The following is a 23,165-nucleotide window of genomic DNA, read 5'->3' on the forward strand; positions in this document are numbered from 1 at the left end:
ATCAACATACAGAAAGCTGTTGCATTTCTATATACCAATAATGAAGCAGCTGGAAGAAATATTAAAGAATCGGTCTAATTTATAATTGCACCAAAAATCATAAGACACCCAGGGATAAACCTAAACAAAGAAGTAAGAGATCTGTATGTCAAAACTATAGAATACCTATGAAAGAAATTGAAGAGGAAAAAGAAATGGAAAAACATTCCATGCTCATGGAGTAGAAGAACAAACATTGTTAAAATCTCCATACTACCCAAAGTAATCTACATATTCAATGCAATCCCTATCAAAATACCACCAGCATTTTTCACAGAGCTAGAAAAAACAATCCTAAAACTTGTATAGAACCACAAAAGACCCCAAACAGCCAAAAACAATCCTAAAAAAGAAAATTAAGATGGGAGGCATCATAATTCCAGATTTCAAGCTCTATTATAAACCTATAATCATCAAGACAGTATGATATGGCACAAAAACAGACACATAGATCAATGGAAGAAAAGAAGAGACCCAGAATGGACCTACTAATAATCTTTGACAAAGCAAGAAAGAATATCCAACGGAAAAAGGACAGTCTCTTCATCAGGTGGTGTTGGGAAAACTGGACAGCCACAAGCAGAAGAATAAACTGGACCACTTTCTTACACCATACACAAAAATTAATTCAACATGGAGAAACACCTAGATGTGAGATAGGAAATCAAAATCCTAGAGGAGAACACAGGCAACAACCTCTTTGACCTCCGCTGCTATAACTTCTTACTAGACACATTGCCAGAGGCAAGGGAAACAAAAGCAAAAATGAACTATTGGCACTTCATCAAGATAAAAAGCTTCTATACAGCAAAGGAAACAACCAACAAAACTAAAATGCAGTCTACAGCCTGGAAGAGGATATTTGCAATTATCTGATAAAGGTTTAGTATCCAAAATACATAAAGAATTTACCAAACTCAACACCCAAAAACCAAATAATCCACTTAAGAAATGGGGAGAAGACAAAAATAGATATTTTTCCAAAGAAGACATCCAGATGGCCAACAGACACATGAAAAGATGTTCAGGGGATCCCTGTGTGGCTCAGCGGTTTAGCGCCTGCCTTCAGCCCAGGGCGTGATCCGAGAGTCCTGGGATCGAGTCCCACATCGGGCTTCCGGCATGGAACCTGCTTCTCCCTCTGCCTTGTGTCTCTGTGTCTCTCATGAATATATAAATAAAATATATAAAAAAAAAGATGTTCAGCATCACTCATCATCAGAGAAATGCAAATCAAAACTACAATGAGATCCCCCCTCACATCTACCAGAATGGCTAAAATTAACAAGTCAGGAAACAACAGATGTTAGTGAGGATGTGGAGAAAGCTAAACCGTCTTATACTGTTGATGGGAATGCAAACTGGAGCAGCCACTCTGGAAAAGCGCAGAAGTTCCTCAAAAGATAAAAATAGAATTACCCTATGATCCAACAATTGCATTACTAGGTATTCATCCAAAGGATACAAAAGTAAATATTCCAAGGGATATGTGCACCATGATGTTTATAGCAGAATGATCAACAATAGCCAAATTATGGAAACCCAAATGTCCATCAACTGATGAATGGATAAAGATGTGGTGTGTAAATACACACACACACACACAGGAATATTACTCAGCCATCAAAAATAATGAAATCTTGCTATTTGCAACAATGTGGATGGAGCTAGAGTTTGTTATGTTAAGCGAAATAAGTCAGAAAAAGACAAATACCATATGATTTCAGTCATACATGGGATTTGAAAAACAAAACAGATGACCATATGGGAGGGGAAAGAGGCAGGGAAGCAAATCATCAGACTCTTAAAGAACAAAATGTGGGTTGATGGAGGGAAGTGGGTGGGGGTAGGCTAAAACAGGTGATGGGTATCAAGGAGGGCACTTGTTATGATGAGCTCTGGGTATTATATGTAAGTGATGAGTCACTAAATTCTACTCTTGAAACCAAGATAACATTATATCTTAACTAACTAGAATTTTTTTAAAAGATTTCATTTATTTATTCATGAGAGACAGAGAGAGAGAGAGAGGCAGAAACACAGGCAGAGGGAGAAGCAGGCTCCATGCAGGAGCCTGATGTGGGACTTGATCCCGGGACCCCAGGATCATGCCCCAGGCTGAAGGTGATGCTAAACCGCTGAGCCACTGGGGCTGCCCAACTAACTAGAATTTAAATAAAAATCTGAAAAAAAAAACAAACAGAATTTCAGTGGTCACATTGCTGGTTAAGGGTAGAGCTATACCTCAAATCCAGGTCTAAGCCAAACTATCAGCTACTAAGTTATATTACCTAATAAATATTTCATTCCTTCTCTCCCTATCTTTATTTAAATTTTAGCCTACCTCATCTGGGTTGAAGGATCCATGTAATTCTGATGACTACTATTCAAAGTACTTGACTTACTTTGTTCTGCGTAACAAACTATAAGGTAGATATTAGGAGTCTTTATTTTACAAATAAAGAAAATGAGGTTAGATAACCCATCCACGTTCACTCAGCTAGGAAGTGCTACGACCTGGACTTGAACTCAGCTAGACTAGCTCCAGACTCCACACTCTTAACCATTTACACCATACTGCATCTGGAATGTAAACGACTTATCACCTAGACCTGGAGGATATAACCAAAGCTATTCCAATTCTCAAAACTTCTGAATGACTCTTGCATAAAAGCACAGGCATCTCTTTGAACATTCGTATTACGGGCGACCTAAACTGTCCAATGCTATAGGCTTTTAGTCTGATACCTGCATTCCACTTCCAGCCTAAACTTTTCAATGCTGCTGAATAATGCAGGTTCTTTTTTAAAAAGCTGATATCTTCACCACAGCAGGACTGACAGTTGCTGTCCCTATAAATTACCAAAGAAAATTACGGTGGGCCCCTCTTGGGAAATATGCCAGACATTCATAGTATGCATTCTCAGTTTTACTCCTGCTGGCCTCCAGCCTCTTGCCATGACCAAAAACGGTCACACTGTAAGCCCAAAGACCTGTCCTTCAAGGCCTTTTCTTCGCTGATCCCTGGAGTTGAAGATGATGTTTTCTGGATCCTGTGTGTTCTTCTGTCTTGGTTTAATCCCTTATTTCTCCATCCTTCAAACATTTCCATAAAAAGGGTGAATAGAAAACAGGTAACCTGAGCCCTTAAATATCTGAAAAGATCTTTTTTTAAAAGATTTTATTTATTTATTCATGAGAGACATAGAGAGAGGCAGAGACACAGGCAGAGGGAGGAGAAGCAGGCTTCCATTAAGGAGCCCGATGTGGGACTCAATCCAGCAATTTCAGAGGCAAAGGCAGATGCTCAACCACTGAGCCACACAGGCATCTCTGAAAATATCTTTATTTTGCAATACACTTCCTTCATAGTTACACTGAGTATAAAATTCGAGGTGAAATTCATTTATCCTTAGAATTCTAAAAGTATATTTCATTGCTTTGTATCATCCAATGTCAATACTTTAAAATCCTGATTCTTATCTTATTCTCGTTGATCGGTATGTAGTAAGCCTATGGTTTTTCTCTCTGACAAATGTTAATTTTACAATGCGGGTCTTTTTTTAAATCATTTATTGTGTTGAACACTTGAGGGGCATTTTTCAATCTAGAGATACATACTCTTCAGCTAAAGGAAGTTTTCTTACATTAGTTATTTGTAATTTCCTTTTCTCTGTGTTCTTTGTCCTCTTTTCATAACTTCTAGTAGTTAGGGGTTGGGCCTCCTAAATTGATCTTATGAAACATTTATGTTGTCTCATATTTTATATCCTGTTGACTAGTACTATTTCTAGGAAATTTCTTCAACTTTACCTCCAACTCATATTTAACTTCTAATTTAAATTTTAGATTTTAGGGACACTTGGGTGGCTCAGTTAGTTGAGTCTGCCTTTGGCTCAGGTCATGATCCCAAGGTCCTGGGATGGAGCAGAAATCTGCTTCTTCCACTCTCTCTGCCCACTCATGCTCATTCTCTTTCAAATAAATAATATAATCTTTTAAAAATAAATAAATATTAGATTTTAATGCCCAAGAGTTCTTTTGGTTCTCTGAGTATCCATATACAAAACATTCCATCCAAGAGCAATAGAATATGCATCCTTCTCAAGTGTAAGTGGAACATTCTCAGGATAGATCAGGGCATAAAATAAGTCTTAATAAATTAAGAAGATTGAAATCACATCAAGCTCTTTTTCAACTATAATAGTATAAAACTAGAAATAAACTACAGGAAGACAACTGGAAGATTCAAAGATTAAACATGCTACTGAACAATCAATGGGTCAAAAAAGAAATCTAAAAGAAAATTAAGGAATCTTGAAACAAATGAAAATAGTACGACATACCAAACGTAAGGGATGCAGCAAAAGCTGTTCTAAAAAAGTAAGTTCATGTGATAAATGCCTACATTAAAAAACAAGAAAGATCTCAAATAACCTAACTTTACACCTCAAGGAACTAAAAAAAAGAACAAAGACCAAAGTTAATAGAAGAAAGGAAATAATAAAGGTCAGAGTAGAAATACATGAGAGACTAAAAATACAATAGAAAAGATCAATGAAACTAAGAGCAGATTTTTTGAAAAGATAAACAAAATAAAGAAACCTTTGTCCAAACTTAACAGGAAAAAGAAGACTCACAGAAATAAAATCAGAAATGAAAGAGGATATATTACAATTGATATCACATTAATATACAGAAAGTAAGAGACTGCAATGAACAATTATATGCTAAAATACTGGACAACCAAGATGAAATACATAAATTTCTAGAAACTTACAATCTGCCAAGACAGAATCATGAAAATATACAGAATCAAAAAATCCCAATAAATGAAAGTCCAGGTCCAGATGGATTAACTGGTGAATTCTGTCAAATATTTAAAGAATTAATGCCAATGCCTTTCAAACTCTTCCAAAAAATAGGAGGAACTATTTCTAAACTCATTTTCCAATGCCAACATTACCCTCATACCAAAACCAGCCCAAGCATACTGCTTGCAGCATAAAAGCATAGAAAATATCAGACCAATATACTTGATGAACGTACATGCAAAAATCTTCAACAAAATATTAGCAAACTGAGTTCAACAATACAATAAAAGAATCATTCACCATGAACAAGTGGGATTTATCCTGGTAATGCAAGAGTGGTTTAACATCCACAAATCAAACAATGTACAACAGAACTGAAAGCCCAGAAATAAACCCACATGTATATGGTCAATTAATTTACAAAAAGGAGCCAAGAATATAAAAAGTGGAAAGGACAGACCCTTCAATAAATGGTGTTAGAAAAACAGGGACAGCGACGTGTGAAACAATGAAACTGAACCCCCATCTTTTACTTTACATAAAGATTAATTCATGGGGCACCCGGGTGGCTCAGCAGTTGAGTGTCTGCCTTTAGCCCAGGCTATGACCTCAGGGTCCCAGGATCGAGTCCCACACCTGGCTCCCTTCATGGAGCCTGCTTCTCCTTCTGCCTATGTCTCTGCCTCTCTCTGTGTTTCTTGTGAATAAATAAACAAAATCTTTTTTTAAAAAATTAACTCATAATAAATGAAATACTTGAATGTAAGATCTGAAACCATAGAATCCCTAAAGGAAACATAGGCAGTAAGCTTCTTGATATTGGTCTTGAGTCTACAGCCATACCACCCTGAACGCGCCCAATCTCGTCTGATATTGGTCTTGGCAATGATTTTTTAATCTGACATCAAAAGCAAAGTCAACAAAAAAGAAAAACAACAAACAAACAAACAAACAAAAACAAAAAAAAATTTTTTTAAGCAAAAAAAACAAAGAAAAAAAACAAAAAAAAGCAAAGGCAAAAAACACAAAAATAAACAGTTGGAAAAAAATAAAAAATAAAAAATAAAAAAAAATAAAATAAAATAAAATAAACAGTTGGGACTACATCAAACTAAAAAGGTTCTGTTCAGCAAAAGAAATCATCAAAATGGAAAGGCTACCTACTGAATATTTGCATATTATCTGATAACCAGTTAATATCCAAAGTACATAAAGAACTCATACAACTCAGTAGCAAAAAACAAAAACAAAAACACCAAAATAACCTGATTAAAAAATGGGCAGAAGATCTGAATAGTTTTCTAAAGAAGAAATACCAATAGCCAACCCGTACATAAAAAGATGTTCAACATTACTAATAATTCAAGGAAATGTGAATTAAAACCACAATGGCATATAACCTCACACTTTTGTAAGAATGGCTCTTACCAAAAGGAGAAGAAACAAGTGTTGGTGAGAATGTAGAGAGAAAGGAACCCATTGCTGGAAATGTAAATTTGTGGAACCACTATGCAGAACAGTACAGAGGCTCCTCAAACGGTAATAAGAGAAATACCATATGATCCAGCAATTCCACATGTGGGTATTTACACGAAAAAAATTAAAGCACTAACTCAAAAAGACATACACACCTCCGTGTTCACTGCAGCATTACACAATAGCCAACGTATGAAATCAAACCAAGTGTTCATAGATGGATGAATGGATGAAAAAGATGTGATATATATAAGAGAAATGAAATATTTCAGCCATAAAGAAAAATGAAATATTGGCATTTGTGACAACATGAATGGACCTGTGGACATTACAAAAAGTGAAATAAATCAGAGATAGATAAATACCACATAGTCTCACTTGTATGTGGAATCTTAAAAAAAAAAAAAAAAGGTTAATAATTAACAAAAGTTAGACCTTGGAGAATCAGAGAACAGACTGCTGGTTGCCAGACGGAGGAGAGAAGGGAAGAAGCAGGTACTGGATGAAATGGGTGAAAGAGGTCAAAAGGCACAAACTTCTAGTTATAAAACAAGTAAGTCACGGGGATGTAATGCACAGCATGGGGACTATAGTTAATAACACTGTATTCAAATTTGACCACTGCTGAGAGTAGATCTTAAAAGTGCTCATCACAAGAAAAATAATTTTTATTACGTGTGGTGATGGTTGTTAACTAAATTTATTGCAGGGATTATTTCACAACATATACAAATGTCAAATCATTATGTTATATGCTTGGAACTAATATAATGCTTTATGTCAATTATACCTCAGTAAAAAAATAAAAATCATAAAGAAAAAAAAGCCTTAGAAAAAAAGAAGGGTAGAGGAATCTACTGAACCCGCCTAAATGAGTGAATCCGAAACAGTTATAAACGATAGTCTTATCCTGAGTGTGGGTTATTCTCTTATCTTCCTTCATTTCTCTTCATTAAAGATGTGGGAAAGAGCACATAGGAAGACACATGGGGCGAGTGGGGGATGTGGGAATGGGAATTCCCCTGCAGCCCGGGTGTGCTGGCTCTTACACCTGTGTGCAGACTTTACTTCCACAAATCCCACCACATGTCCTGTGGAAAGACTGGGGTGAGTCCTCAGTAACTTTCTGTTCCGAGTGACTTGGGTCCCCTTCCTCAAAAAAATCATATATTGAGGTCCTAACTCCCAGGACCTCAGAATGTGACTATATTTGGAGATAGGGCCACCAAAATGAGTGGTGCCCTTCTAAAAAGACGAAATTTGAATGTAGACAAGCATGGAGGGAAGACCATGTGAAGACAGGGGGAGGAGATGGCCGTCTACAGGCCAAGGAGAGAACCTCCAATTACAAGCGCCCTGTTGATACCTTGATCTTGGACTCTACGCCTCTAAAATCGTGAGAAGATAAATGTCTGCTGTAAGTACCCCGTCCGCGGTGTTCTGTTATGGCAGCCTAAGAAAACTAATACATTCATTTGGGGAATATAAATCATTGTGAAAGGGAATAGAAGGGAAGGGAGAAGAAATGGGTAGGAAATATCAGAGAGGGAGACAGAACATGAGGACTCCTAACTCCGGGAAACGAACTAGGGGTGGTGGAAGGGGAGGAGGGCGGGGGGTGGGGGTGACTGGGCGACGGGCACTGAAGGGGGCACTTGACGGGATGAGCACTGGGTGTTATTCTGTATGTTGGTAAATTGAACACCAATAAAAAATAAATTTATTATTAAAAAATAAAAAATAAAACTAATACAGACTTTGGTGCCAAGAAGCAGGGTCCTGGGGTGATTTATTATTTGTTAACAAATACCTAAACGTGGAAGTGGCTTTGGAACGGGGTAATGGGGGGAGGCTAGATGAACCATGAAGTCCTTGCTAAAAATAAGCCCACATTTCCTTGAGGGCACTGTTAATAGAAATACAGGATTAAAGGCAATTCTAGTGAGAGCTCTGAAAAAGAGGAGAAGCTGGAGAGACAGCTTGTATCATCTTAGAGAATACAAACGTCATCATAAACATTGCTGTTAGAAATATCAATGTCAAAGGTGCTTCTGATGAGATGTCAGGTAGAAATCAGTAAATGTGGGCGCCTGGGTGGCTCAGTGGTGGAGCATCTACCCTAGGCCCAGGATGTGATTCTGGGGTCCAGGGATCGAGTCCCACATCGGGCTCCCTGCATGGACCCTGCTTCTCCCTCTGCTTGTGTCTCTGCCTCTCTCTCTGTCTATAATGAATGAATAAATAAAATCTCTTTTTTTTAAAAAAAAAAAAAAGAAAAATAGTAAATGTTATTGGAAACTGAAAGGGGAAGTTGATCCTTGTAAAATGGAAAATTTTTCCTTTTTGTGGAAAGCAGAACTTGGAACTGATGAACTTCAATATTTAGATGAGGGGATTCCTAAGAAAATGTTGAAGCATGGTCTGGTTCTCCTTGTTCCTTATAGTGAAATATAAGAGGAAAGAGATAAATTGAACAAAGAATTGTTAAGCAAAAAAGAACTTGTAGATTTGTAAAATTCTCAGCCTGTCTATATTGTAAAAAATAAGAAAAATGAGAAAGCATGTTTAGAGAGTATCCAAGATGTGGCGGGGCAATCATTTGCTAGAGGTTGTTGGTGTGACTTATGGTTCCATTCAGCCATCTCAGCAGAGGCCAGGAATAGAGATTGGGCTATCTAGGAAAGATGTAAGGAGGACCCCCTTGTCTAATGGTGTGGGCTCCCATGAATTATATGGGAGGCCAATAGGTTTTTTACACATTTCATACTAGCAGAAATGCTACCGGCTCGTACTGAAGGAGACAGAGCTGAGACAAAATGAAGGAAAGCTATCTGAGCGCTGGGATTCTAGGGGATGGGCCAACAGAGCTCTCTGGCTGCAAACATGCATTATCCCTCAACAAAGAAGGATGACTCTGAAGATGGTTGAGAGGTCAGCAGCTGCCGCTACTACTGTGGGCACAAAGGCCCAGTGGACGGGGCTGTCTTGTCTTTTTCTTGGTTCTAGGGGAGTCAGAGCCAATGCCCGGGGCTGAGGGCATGGGGCTATCACCCTGGTGAGTCTGGCAGGGAGGCCCACCCTGGTAGACACAGAGAATAGAGATTTATTATTAAGCCTTAAAATCTAAGTATTATTCTGAAGCTTGAAATTTAATGGAATTTGCCCTACGAGATTCTGGACTTGCTTCCCATTGACAAACACTTTCTTTCTTTTGAATTTCTCCCTTTTTGAATGAGATTGTTTATCCTGTGCCTAGCCTATGTCGTATTTTGGAAGCAGATAACTTATTGCCTCGTTTAACAGGTTCATAGCTAGAGAAGCATTTTGCCTAGGATGAATCATACCTGGGTCTCATGTCTACCTGTACTAGATGGGGTTTTGGATTCAAAGTTGATGCTGGAATTAAAAGAAAAAAAAGTTGGACTTTGAGGCTGCAGGCATGGGGCTAATATAGTTTGCATGCAAGAAAGACATAAATTTGGGTGGAAAGCTATGGGCTGAAATATGCCCCCCCCCCCACATTTAAACTGAAGTCCTAACCTCCGGTATCTCAAGAATATGACTATATTTTGGGAAAGGGTATTTAAGCAGTTAATTAACGTTAAATGAGATTACTTGGGTGGACCCTAATCCAATAGCACTAGTATCCTTATAAGAAGAGGTTAGGACACACACACACACACACACACACACACACACAGAGGGAAAACCTTGTGAAGATGCCCAGAGAAGTCAGCCACCTACAGGCGAAAGAGAGGAGCCTCGGAAGGAACAACCCTTTTTGACTCCTCGATCTCAGATTCTAGCCTCCAGAACTGAGAAGAGAAGTACTGTTTAAGCCAACAAGCCCGCAGACACTCTGGCTTCCTTCCTAAAACTGGCTGGGGAAGGAAAGCTGCAGCCATGGCCAAATCTCCCCTACCCTTCTTTTTTTTTACTAAGTATTTTTTAAAATATGAAATATTATTTATTTATTTATTTATTTATTTATTTTTATTGGAGTTCAATATGCCAACATATGGCATATCATCCAGTGCTCATCCGTCAAGTGCCCCCCCTCAATGCTCGTCACCCCAACCCCCCGCCCATCTCCCTTTCCATTACCCCTTGTCCCCTACCCTTCTCCTCTGGGGAACAAAAGACTTAACCTACAGAGATAAGAGCAACAAAAGCTGTCACTTTAAGGGCACAGGTGAAAACCTGAGATTGGAGCAGGGAAAAAAACAACAAAACAAAACACTCCAGTTAGGAGAGGAGCAAGAACCTGTGCTAGGCCTGGAACTAGAGCGAGGGGAGAAGCAGGAGCACTTGGAAAGGCCATACCCCTCAGACCCAGGCACATAGTGCCTGCTGGAGACTGAGGCTTAACTGGAGCATCAGGAGGTGCATTTCCTGCCTCACCATCAGGCTAACCAGGACAGCAGAGCTGGGGAGAGCAGGAAGAGACAGACCTTCTCTGAGGTGCAATGCAAAGGGAAGAACCAAAGCCAAGGGAAAATACCTCTGACAAACTAGCCCTCACACCAGACAAGAGATGTTACTAGAGGACTTTGAAGCCTATGATTCAAGAAGGATAACCTTAGCAACAAGAAACCTCAAATTCAGCCCAACTCCTTACTTGATTAACACAAAACCCCCATATTAAAAGCCTAGCAGAAAGAAAGATGTGCTTATCTCTAAGGTAGTATCTATGTCCCACACTGGATGTTCAGTTCTCATTAAAAACAACAGCAACAAAAACAACTATGAGCCCTACAAAAAGGCAAGGAAAAAAACACACTTTGAAGAGACACAGCAATAATCAAGAAACAGTCTCAGATACGACAGATATAATTAAACACAGAATTTAAAATAACTATGATTAATACAATAAAGGTTGTAATAGAAAAGGTGGACACCATGCAAAATCAGATGGGTAGTTTTAGCTGAGAGATGGAAGCTATAGGAATTGCATGGGAAAACTAGAAATCAAAAAACACGGGAGTAGAAATGAAGAAGTCCTTCATGGAGCTCACCAGTAGACTCAATGGAGGAGAGGAATGAATCACTATACTTAAAGAGAAGCCAGTAGAAATTAACCAAACTGAACTGAAAAATAAAAAGAGTAGAAATAAAAACAGCATCTAAGCAATGTGAGACAATATCAAATGATCTTATGTACATATAATTGGACCTGCAGAAGAAGAGAGAAGAGAGGAAATATTTGAATAAGAAATGGCTGAGAATTTTCTAAAATTAATTACAGACACCAAACCACAGATCCAATCTGTAAGAACATCAAGCAAGATAAACTCTAAGAAACAAACCACACCTAAGTATGTTATACTCAAGCTTCTGAAAACCAAAGACAATGAAAAAATTCTGAAGCCAGTCGGAGAAAAAAAGACAAATCACCTACAAAAGCCACAGATAAGAATTAATATGGACTCTTCATCAGAAACGATGAAGGCGAGAAAACAAAACAAAAACCTCCCACAGTAGAATGGTATCTTTAAAATGAGGACTTAGGAATATTCTGTTATAAGATATTTAACACTATATGTGAAGCAGTTCAGTATTTGAAAGTACATTCAGATTAATTTAACATGTATATTATAAAAATTTGGGCAAAAGCTAAAACTTTAAAACCTGAGAAAAGTAGTCCATAGATGAAATAAAATGTAATCACAAAAATAATTAATTCAAGAAGAGAGGAAGAGAAAAAAAGAAACATAAAAAGTAGAACAAATAGAAAAGAATTAGCAAGATGCTAGATTTTACTCCAACTGTATCAATAAGCATTTTAATTTGAATTATCTAACCACATCAGTTAAGAGACAAAACTGTCATACTGAATCTTTAAAAAAGTAAAAAACAATTATATAGGCTGTATACAAGAAATCCATTTTAAATATAAATACTTTTTAAGGTTATTTATTTATTTATTTATTTATTTGAGAGAGAGTGAGAATGCACTAGTGGAGGAGGGAGGCAGAGACAGGGAGAAGCAGGCTCCCCACTGAACAGGGGGCCTGACGTGGGGCTCCATCCCAGGACCCTGATATCATGACCTAAGCTGAAGGCAGACACTTAAGCGATTGAGCCACCAGGCACCCCTTAAATATAAATACTTAAAGAAAGGTAAAAAGTACGGTGCCTGATAGCTCAGTTGGTTACGTGTGTGCTTTCAGCTCAGGTCAGAACCCCAGCGTCAGGCTGAGCAGGAAGCCTGCTTCTCCCTCTTTCTCTGACCATCCACCCCAACTTGTGCTTTCTCTCTCTCTCTCTCTCAAATAAATAAATAAAATATCTTTTATTTTTTTAATAAATTAATTTTTATTGGTGTTTAATTTACCAACATACAGAATAACACCCAGTGCTCATCCCGTCAAGTGTCCCCCTCAGTGCCCGTCACCCATTCCCCCCCACCCCCCTCCTCCTCCCCTTCCACCACCCCTAGTTCGTTTCCCAGAGTTAGGAGTCTTTATGTTCTGTCTCCCTTCCTGATATTTCCCACACATTTCTTCTTCCTTCCTTTATATGCCCTTTCACTATTATTTATATTCCCCAAATGAATGAGAACATACACTGTTTGTCCTTCTCCGATTGACTTACTGCACTCCGCATAATACCCTCCAGTTCCATCCACGTCGAAGCAAATGGTGGGTATTTGTCGTTTCTAATGGCTGAGGAATATTCCATTGTATACATAGACCACATCTTCTCTATCCATCATCTTTCGATGGACACCGAGGCTCCTTCCACAGTTTGGCTATTGTGGACATTGCTGCTAGAAACATCGGGGTTCAGGTGTCCCAGCGTTTCATTGCATCTGAATCTTTGGGGTAAATCCCCAACAGTGCAATTGCTGGGTCGTAGGGCAGGTCTATTTTTAACTCTTTGAGGAACCTCCACACAGTTTTCCAGAGTGGCTGCACCAGTTCACATTCCCACCAACAGTGCAAGAGGGTTCCCTTTTCTCCGCATCTTCTCCAACATTTGTGGTTTCCTGCCTTGTTAATTTTCCCCATTCTCACTGGTGTGAGGTGGTATCTCATTGTGGTTTTGATTTGTATTTCCCTGATGGCAAGTGATGCGGAGCATTTTCTCATGTGCATGTTGGCCATGTCCATGTCTTCCTCTGTGAGATTTCTCTTCATGTCTTTTGCCCATTTCATGATTGGATTGTTTGTTTCTTTGGTGTTGAGTTTAATAAGTTCTTCATAGATTTTGGAAACTAGCCCTTTATCTGATACGTCATTTGCAAAGATCTTCTCCCATTCTGTAGGTTGTCTTTTAGTTTTGTTGACTGTATCCTTTGCTGTGCAAAAGCTTCTTATCTTGATGAAGTCCCAATAGTTCATTTTTGCTTTTGTTTCTTTTGCCTTTGTGGATGTATCTTGCAAGAAGTTACTGTGGCCAAGTTCAAAATATCTTTTAAAAGGTAAAAAGTAAAAGGATAAAGAAAAATACATCATGCAAACCACTAACCAAAAGAAAGCTGGAGTGGCTCTATTTATATCAAAGTAGACTTCAAAACAAGGAAGATGATCATTACATAATGATAAAGGGATGAATTCTCCAAGAAAATATAACCATTCTAAATGTGTATATACCTAAAAACAGAGCTTCAAAACATGCAAGACAAAAATGGATAGATCTGAAAGGACAAGTAAATAAATCCACAATTATATTTCAAGATAATCAACACTCAGCTCTTAATAGTTGATACGAGAAGTAGGTAGAAAATTAGTAAGAATAGAGATTACCTGAATAGTATCATCAATCAATGTAAGCTAACGGAAATTCACAAACAAATGCAAAATACACTTTCTTCTCAAGAGTACATGGAACATTCACCAAAATGAGCATATTATGAACATTAGACAAATCATAACAAATGTAAAAGAACAGAAATCATACAAACTATATTCTTGGATTTTAACAGTATTAAACTAGAAATCAACAACAGAATAGTACCTAGAAAATCCCCAAGGACTCAAAAATTAAGCAACATACTTCTGATACATAGAATAAAGATGAAGTCTCAAGGGAAATTTTTTAATGTTTTGAAACATTTTTGAAAGTGAAAATACAGGATATTAAACAGTGCACTCAGGGAAACTTGCAGCCATAAATGCTTGTATTAGATAAGAACGTTTCAAATCAGTAATCTAAGTTTACACACACACACACACACACACACACACACACACACCAGAAAAAGTAGAGATGATTCAGTCCAAAGGAAGCAAAATGGAAAATGCTAAAGATCAGAGAAGAAATCAATGAAACAGAAAACAGGAAGACTATGAAAAAAAGCCAAAAGCTAGTTCTCTGAAAAGATCGATGCAGCTGATAAACTCCTAGTCACACTGACTGAGAAAAAGAGAGAAGACACAAACTTACCAGTATCAGGAATGAGAGAAGGGCCACTCCCCACTGACAACAAGGATATCGAGAGAATCTTACCAACAACTCTGTGCCTATGAATTCATAAACTTAGGTGAAATAGAAATAAATCCTTAAAAGACACAAACTACTAAAACTTGCTCAAGAAGAAATAACCTAAATTATGCTACACTATTAGAGAATGAAATTTCTAGTTAAAAGTTTTTTTTTTTTAAAAAGAAACTTCAGGTCCCGATGGTTTCATTGGTGAATTTTACCAAACATTAAGTGAGAAATCCTATGGATTCTATACATCCTCTTCCAGAAAATAGAAAATGAGGGAGTATTTCCAAACTCATTTTATGAGACCAACATTACCCTGATTCTAAAATAAAGACATTTCAAGAAAAGAAAACCAAAGATCAATATCCCTCATGACCATGGAAGCAAAACTTCTCAGTATAGACATGTACAAATTGAAATCCACAGCATATAAAACAACAACACATCACAATCAGGTGGGATTAATCCCAGGAATACGAGACTGCATCAACTTTCAAACCCATGTTAACCATCCTGGTGTAGGAAAGAAGAAGGACATCTGAGGAGAACCTGCATGATCCTTGGCTTGGGCTATGACTTTAGACATAGGACACAAGGACACGGTCCACCCGGCTCTCAGAAGGAAGGAAGTACTGATCCCAGCTAGAGTACAGAGGAACCTCAAAAACATCAAGCTGCATGAAAGAAACCAGACACAAAAGACTAGATACTGTATGATTCCATTTATATGAAATGTCTAGAAAATACACATTTATGGAGATGGAAAGCAGATCAGTGTCTGCCTAGGGCTGGAGATGGGAGCAGGAGATTCACCACAATTGAGCATGGGGAAACTCTTTAGATTGTGGAGATGGTTGTAAAACTCTACATATTGAATTGTTTACTTCTAATTGGTGAGTTTAATCATGTATGAATTACACTTCAACAAAGCTTCTTTAAAAAAAAAAAAGTGAGAAGAGAAAAAAAGAACCAATACTAAAAAAAGACAGAGACTTTCAGCCATTAAAAACTAGATAGCCATGGATCCAGCCCCCACAGACTCCCTTCCGTTTCCTAGGCCAGAAGATGTGCAAAAATTAGTGAGAAGAGGAAATAAGACTAATTTATTCTTTAAAACTCTGTGTAGAAGGGTGTAAGGCCCTGGGAGAAGCGCCCCGCGAGGCTCGGGCCAGCGAGCAGTGAGCCCCGTACTTTGCAGGGCTGAAGGCAGCCTCCGGGCCTCCAGGAGAGGAGCAGGGTGGGCCGCGCCGGGAAGGAGTACCGCGTCGGATCCCAGCCCAGGCACGGGGGGCCCCACAGAGGGTGTTAAGCAGAGGAAAGCTTAATGACATTGGGTCTGTAAGACCCCAATCCAGCTGTTCTGTGAAGAAAGGATATACCCCCAGAGCACGGACTCCGGTTTGTCCATCTTTGAAACTATCACAGGGACCCCCGATGGGGAGGAGACAGGAGCTACTCAATCCACGGTCGTCAGTGAATCATGTACAACAGCTATTCACGCCCATGCTTTGCAGAGTCTGGGTAAATAGGCCGACTCGGCGCAGCGAGGTAGGGGCCCTCAGCGAGGCATGGGCCCTCAGCGAGGTAGGGGCCCTCAGCGAGGTAGGGGCCCTCTTCAGCAACAGCTACGGCCCATTTCTGAGCGCTGGCCTCTCGGAGGAAAATGAACCTCATCTGCCTTTGATGTACCTTGGAAAACCCTCTCACCTTCCCTCTAATCACTTCCAGGAGGTGCTTCGCCGACTGCCGTGATAGGAGGCAGGACTTCCTTCTCTCTCCCCATGACAAAAGGCAAAGACTCCCCACATTGCTTTGGAACTCGGCTGAGGCCCTAGGTGGGCGGTGGCAGGGGGACGGGGTGTTCTTGCCAAGCCCGTTCTCACAGCCCCACAGCGAGGGAGGCTGGGGCAGGCAAAGGAGCAAAGACTCCTCACCTCTGAGACATCCTTACCTGCACGTAGGAAAGCAGCTTGAAATCTCTCTTCTGAAAACTGTTCATGTTGATGGTGGCCAGAACTATAGAGAGAAGACACAGGCGCTGCGTGAGGCGCCATGGCAGTGCCACCGGGGTGGGTGGGGGCCACACCTTGCACACAGAAGGAAGGGGTGCCAGGTAGTGAGGATGAGGAGGCGCTACTCATATTCCACTCCGCAAAGTACAAAGAGCTGCCACACGTGTCCTCACGTCACTGGACACTTGCGAGGACAATGCAAGATAAGAAGGGCAGTTAAAATTAACCAACTTTTGTAGAGAAGCTGAACAGGCCAGGATCACACAACAGGCCAGGATCACACAACTTGCCCCAAGTTCAGCACACTTCCGGCTGCAGCACTGTGGGGAGGAGCCACATTATACATGCAAGTCCTTGAACTCAGGACAGATGCTCCCTGGACTCAAAGGGCTGCGGACGACACCTTGGTCCTTTCCCTCACTCTCATCGCCTCAGGATCTGGTCTCAGCTGCCCTGTTACTTCACTCTCTAGAATGAACTCTACTCGGAGTCCGCAGGAGCCTCCCGCTGCAAGATCCCAGGACCGGAACTTGGCCTCGGCCGGCCTCCTGACGCGTGGCTCTCCACACGGGTGGGGAGACCTGCCTTCTAAGCCCCGCCCGGCACCAATCCAGAGTCTTAGCCCACGGGAAAATTATGCAGGATGCAAAAGTATACTGAGGTCAGAAGAGCTCAAGCACAGTTCTGTTTACAGACAACATGAGTGAGGGAAGGAGACGGGGTTGGCGGAGTCCTCGTCAACATACATGGGAAAGAAAGACAGCAGAGACATACTTGGTTCAAGACTCAGAGTGGCTGGTGAAAAGCTTCAGTTCTTCCTTAAAATAAGTCTAAATCTGTACCTCCTTTTATGTGGCCTTTCAGCAAATTTTCTGCATCATCTGAGGTCATGAGCAGTTCCACGATCCCTCTTTCCAGCAGAGCCTGTTGAGCAAACTGGACAAAATGAACCCACTTCCCTTGCTCCCATGAGAAGAAGAAAATACAAGGAAATTAGGGGGAAAAACAGAGCTTGGGCTCACTTGGGCATCATGGGAGCTAGAGAGAAAGGTTTGGATTTAGAGTCTGACCATCTGCAATTCAGTACATCAGGGGAACACCGGTCTCTGCTGCAGGCTGGTCATTCCCAGGGTGACCCCGGAGCAGCTGAGTAGGGGCTCACAGCCTCGAGGGGGAAAAACACGAGGCTGAGTGTTACGAGGAGGCACTTGGGGGAGGCTCTAAATGCAAGGGAAAGAGAGAAGGCCTCGGAGTACTTTGTGCTTGACGGGAAGAGGCCACGGCTGTGGGGACCCCAGAAAAACTCCATGAAACCTGGGTCCTGCCTGGACACCCAAAGGAAGCAAGGAAGCCTGCCTTGGCTTCAGGGGGAAGGGGGTATCTAATTTGCAAATTGTCTTTACTCAGGGCTGAGGAGCAGAAAGACGGCCAGGGGGTGAGTGGACCTGGTCCGTGGGTCTTATTTGTTCACTGAGCCATGGCTGGGCCTGGCAAGGGAGCCAAGTAGTAAATTCTGAAAATCAAGGGAAAACAAGGCTACCCAAATGAGATTGATTTGAGGGTGTCTGACGTGATGTGCCTGAGAAAAGTTAGAGAGGGGCGACCCTACAGACCTTGTCCAGGCCCAGAGGCCACAGCTGTAAGGCAGGAGGCGGGAGGTCCACAGAGCCCAGCCCTGCCCTTTCTCCCCCTCCTGTCACCACCACCCCCTTCCCTACCCAGCCAGCAGCTCCTCCCCACTGCCTTCCAAGTCATGCCACCCAGGCGTCTGTGTGGGGACAGAGCTAACGTGACCCCTGTGTCCCGCTTAGCAGCCTGTGCAGGCGGTCAGTTCACCCTGGACCTCATCAGCTCCTTCGCTGCGGGGAAGCAGGGACGGGAAGGGGCCTGACCCGTCAGCAGGGCCACTAGGCAGGCCTGCAGTTGCTCCCTGGCCTGAGACCTCCCCCGACCCCCCGCACCCCCCTCCCCACGGAGCAGCCAAGCAATGAAGGAAAGAGCATTAACACTACGGGTCAGAAAGCTGCAGGATGCAGGCCACTGTCATCAAGCTCGTGTACCATCGCGGGCTGCGGCCCTAAAGTCAGCAGCCCCCAGGTTTAAGGGCAAGCGCGGGTCACAGTCCCGGCAACCGAGAGGAATGATCTTCCCGCGGCACGTTTCATCTCCCAATAGAGTGACCTGAGCGCCTCCCGACCACTCCACTGCGCCTTCGGAGGCGCTGCCCTGCGACTCGCGGATTCCCCCGCCCGCAGCACCTGCCGCAGGGCCCCGGGCAGCAGGCGCGGGAAGTGACATCGACGCCCCAAGCAGGTACCCACGCCGCAAGGCCAGCGCCTCCTACCTTTTGAAGGTAAGGCATGTAGCTTCTGTCCTTGGCGAACGAGCCGTACTCATTCTCCACCTGCACCGCGATGATGGGGCCTCCCCTGCGGTACTGAGACAAGCACACGGAGGGTGAGTGGAGGCCGGGGAGTGGAGGCCGGAGAGTGGAGGCTAGGCGAGTGGAGGCCGGGCAAGTGGAGGCCGGGGAGAGGAGGCCGGGGAGTGGAGGCCAGGCGAGTGGAGGCCAGGGAGTGGAGGCCCGGCCTGCGGCCACCACACACCCAGCGCCAGCTGTAGTATGGGCAGTGCCCCATGCACCCCATGTTCCCCGTGCACTCCGTGCTCCTTGTGCACCACGTGCTCCCCATGCGCTCCATGCTCCCTGTGCTCCCGTGCTGCCCGTGCACCCCATGCTCCTCGTGCCCCGGTGCGCCCCATATCCCCGTGCTCCTGTGCACCCCGTGCACCACGTGCTCCCGTGCGCCCCCTCCTCCCGGCCCCACTCACCTCCTCCAGGGCCCGGGCGCTCATACAGAGTCACCCATTGGGCAGCCCTCCACTGTCTCCCTGCCGTCTCTCATACTAATAATCTGCTCACGGGCTGTCGCCAACCATCGGGCTCCCTCTGTGCCGGGCCACCATGTCCAGCAGACAGAGGCACCCCGTCCTCCCGCCGCAGCATGCCTCGCCACCGCCCTGTCCCCTCCACCTCCTGTACTTCAGCCTGACCTTTCAGGCCACCTGACGTCCACAGAGACCCGTTGGGAACCGTGGCATCAGGGAGGGGGGCATACACGGCAGGACTGCTGCCCTCCCAGCCTCGGGGGCTCCTGCCCAGCAGCCCTGTCCCCTGGTGCACGGCCACTGTCCCCTGCCCTCTCTGCTGCTCTGTCTGCTTGTTTTGCTTTGTCACGCTGGCCCTGCCGCTCAGCCCCGCAGTGGTCCCCCAGCGCCCAGCCGCCACCGTCCCTAACGGCCATCTCGCGGGACGCACAGAGCCCTAAGTGTCCAGCTTGATCCTCCAGTGTCCTCCCGCGAAGGCACAGCGGCCCAGGGCAGCCCCACCACTTCACCGCCCACCCAACACGGGCTCCCATGACCTATAGAGCAAGGGCCCACGTGGGTCAGGGCAAGGTACCTCCTCGGACACGGGGACAGAAGAGCACCACGGTGGGTTTTCCTCCCCAGCCTCCCCGCCTCTTTCCCACCTCACGTCTATGCTCCACACGGAGCTGAGCTACTTCGAGCTCTTCAAGTGCCTCATCCTACCCCTGCTCTCTGGTCCCCACCCACAGACTCCCGGCCATTGCTAGTGCCCACCCACCCTTCACCTCACTGTTCCGGTTACTTTTTCTAGAAAGCCAGGCCCTGAACCTCCCTTTCTCCCTGGCCGCTACCCCTAGGAAGGGTGCCCTGCACTTGGTACACTGCAGCAGATGTTCCTTATACTGTAAGTGGTCATCTGTCCCCCTGGGGAGGGACCACGTCTGTCCTTCTCACCATGGGAAGCTTAGCGCCCACCCAGCACCTGGCACACAGCAGGTGCTCAAAAATTACTTGTTGAATTTCATTTGCACTTATAATTCCTTGCTTCTTTTTTTTTTTAAGATTTTATTTGTTCATGCATGAGAGAGAGAGAGAGAGAGAGAGAGAGAGGGAGAGACACAGGCAGAGAGAGAAGCAGGCTCCATGCAAACAGCCCGATGTGGGACTCGATCTTGGGTCTCCAGGATCACGCCCTGGGCTGAAGGTGGCGCTAAACTGCTGAGCCACCCGGGCTGCCCTAATTCCTTGCTTCTTAAAAAATTCCTAGGATTTCCTATCTCATGATTTCAGTAGATGCCTATAAATTCGCTTTGCTTGCTGCACCTGTACGAGTGATACGTGGCATTTGTACTCATGCCTGAACTCCCAGCCAAACATTCAAAGTCTTTCTAGTTTTAAGGCTCAGAGATTTTTGCTCCCACATCTGGTCCCACTTAGCTGGCAGAAATGCAGCCAGAAATAAATGGTTTTCAGGCCTTCTTATGAAGGATGCACCTCGATTCCACCTAACAGACCCACAATTTAATCCTAAAGGTGATGCCCTCTTCCCCTCAGCATTGTTCATTTCTCCTAAAGCTGTACTGCCGAGACCTTACTCCTAATCTGTCTTCCCCTTTATCTCCACTCCTAATCTCCAGTTTCCTTTCTTTAAAAATTAGTCTAGGAGTAACTCAAACTCACAGTTCATAATTGAGAATTAGTTATAAAGGGCTAGATCTGCATCATATTTCCCCCTCCCCCAAAAAAGAGTCTAAGATAATAAGCTATTGGTCTACTGCCTAAGAATGGTTTTTTTCCCCCTCTCAAGTTTCACCAAGAGATATGCTCTTAATATAAGATTTATTTTTTTAAGATTTTATTTTACTTAGTTATTAGAGACAGAGACAGAGACAGAGACAGAGAGGCAGAGACCCAGGCAGAGGGTGAAGCAGGCTCCATGCAAAGAGCCCAACATGGGACTCAATCCCGGGTCTCCAGGATCAGGGTCTGGGCCGAAGGCGGCACTAAAGCGCTGAGCCACTGGGGCTGCCCCATAAGATTTATTTTTATTTAAATAATGACCATGTGCCTCCTCTTGTTTGGAAGAGAGGTGTATTTTAAAAATCAAACATAATAATCAAATAATTGCTGCCTTGTAGACTGTAGGGTGTAATGTTCTTTTTCATCATAGACTGGTCTGTGCGCTATGGGTACCCTGCCTAAGATCTGGAGACTCCATGAAGAAAGAAAAATGCATGGTGTCTGTGCTCTGTGCATTTATGAAACTAAAACAAACTGGAATGTAAGCAATAGGAAATATACTCACACAGGTACAAAATGACATGTGAACCAAGCTATGCAACATAGCATAAACTTGAAAAATCAAATGTCCATGATGAGATATTAGTTACATTAGTTATGATATATCTGTATTGTGGAATACTATGCAGCCACAAAAAAGAATGGGCTTCAAAAATATTTTTTTTTAAGTGACAAAAAAAGCCCAGTGGGAATTGTGTATTTTTTATTAAAAAGTATGCATAGACATACATACACATGCGTGAATAATTTGCTTCTATATGTGTAGAAAATCTCTGGAAAGACACACAAAAAATCTGGCAAAATTGTTTATCTTCTGAAAAGGCATTTGAATGGCTTTAGCTCAGGGTAAGAGGGGAGACTTACTTCACCAAAAACCCCTTTGTCCTCTTTTAGGTTTTATCACCAAGGGCTTATGTTAACTATTTAAAACAACAAAGACAATTTAAGAGTAAAAATAAGCAGTATGAACATCAGTGAGTTTAATGAACGCTGAGGACATTGAGAACAATGATGACCACAGATAAATACCCTTTGTCATCCTTAGTATGATGTGTGTCTTTCTAGAAACCCTGGGGTAAAGGCCGCACTTAATACGAGGACCTAGAATTGCAAATTGCAAGAATGTCAGCTTCAATCCTCATAAAGACTGAGCACAGCCTGTTCTGTGAACAAGATGGAATAACTATTTTCCTAAAGCAAAGATAAGAAAGAAGGAACAAGGGGATCCCTGGGTGGCGCGGCGGTTTAGCGCCTGCCTTTGGCCCAGGGCGCGATCCTGGAGACCCGGGATCGAATCCCACGTCGGGCTTCCGGTGCATGGGGCTTGCTTCTCCCTCTGCCTGTGTCTCTGCCTCTCTCTCTCTCTCTGTGTGTGTGTTTGTGTGTGTGTGTGTGTGACTATCATAAATAAATAAAAAATAAATAAAAAAAAATGAAGATGGATGTGTAACTTTAAAAAAAAAAAAAAGAAGGAACAGGAAATTTGCTTTACCTGGAGAGGAACAACTCTGGAAATCAGGTGGTCAAAATACTTATCCACTGCTTCGACAAAGCCGCTGTAGGTCGTTCTCAACACCATCTTGGGGTCTTGCAGCAGCCAGCTGGGGGCGGAGAGGGACAAGCTCAGTGCCCGAGGTGGGAGGGCGCAGGTGAGGGTAGGCCAGGGCGGGGCTGGACACGACCGCCTGCCCCTTCCCCGAGGCCTCTTGGGCAGCTCCAC

At 42.9% G+C, this 23,165-nt stretch overlaps 1 protein-coding gene across 2 annotated transcripts in view; it reads right to left on the reverse strand.

Moving 5' to 3' along the window:
• Positions 1–23,165, reverse strand: part of GLB1L3 (galactosidase beta 1 like 3) — a 42,662-nt gene that overhangs the window by 13,830 nt on the left and 5,667 nt on the right. For both annotated transcript variants that reach the window (XM_041771903.1, XM_041771902.1), the window contains 4 exons: positions 22,938–23,046; positions 19,119–19,211; positions 17,617–17,698; positions 16,714–16,778 (listed from right to left, as the gene is read on the reverse strand). In XM_041771903.1, coding sequence (XP_041627837.1) covers positions 16,714–16,778; positions 17,617–17,698; positions 19,119–19,211; positions 22,938–23,046 — 349 coding nt within the window. The remainder of the gene's footprint in view (positions 1–16,713; positions 16,779–17,616; positions 17,699–19,118; positions 19,212–22,937; positions 23,047–23,165) is intronic.

Source organism: Vulpes lagopus, chromosome 10, assembly GCF_018345385.1.
Source record: "Vulpes lagopus strain Blue_001 chromosome 10, ASM1834538v1, whole genome shotgun sequence".
NCBI classification, from domain to species: domain Eukaryota; kingdom Metazoa; phylum Chordata; class Mammalia; order Carnivora; family Canidae; genus Vulpes; species Vulpes lagopus.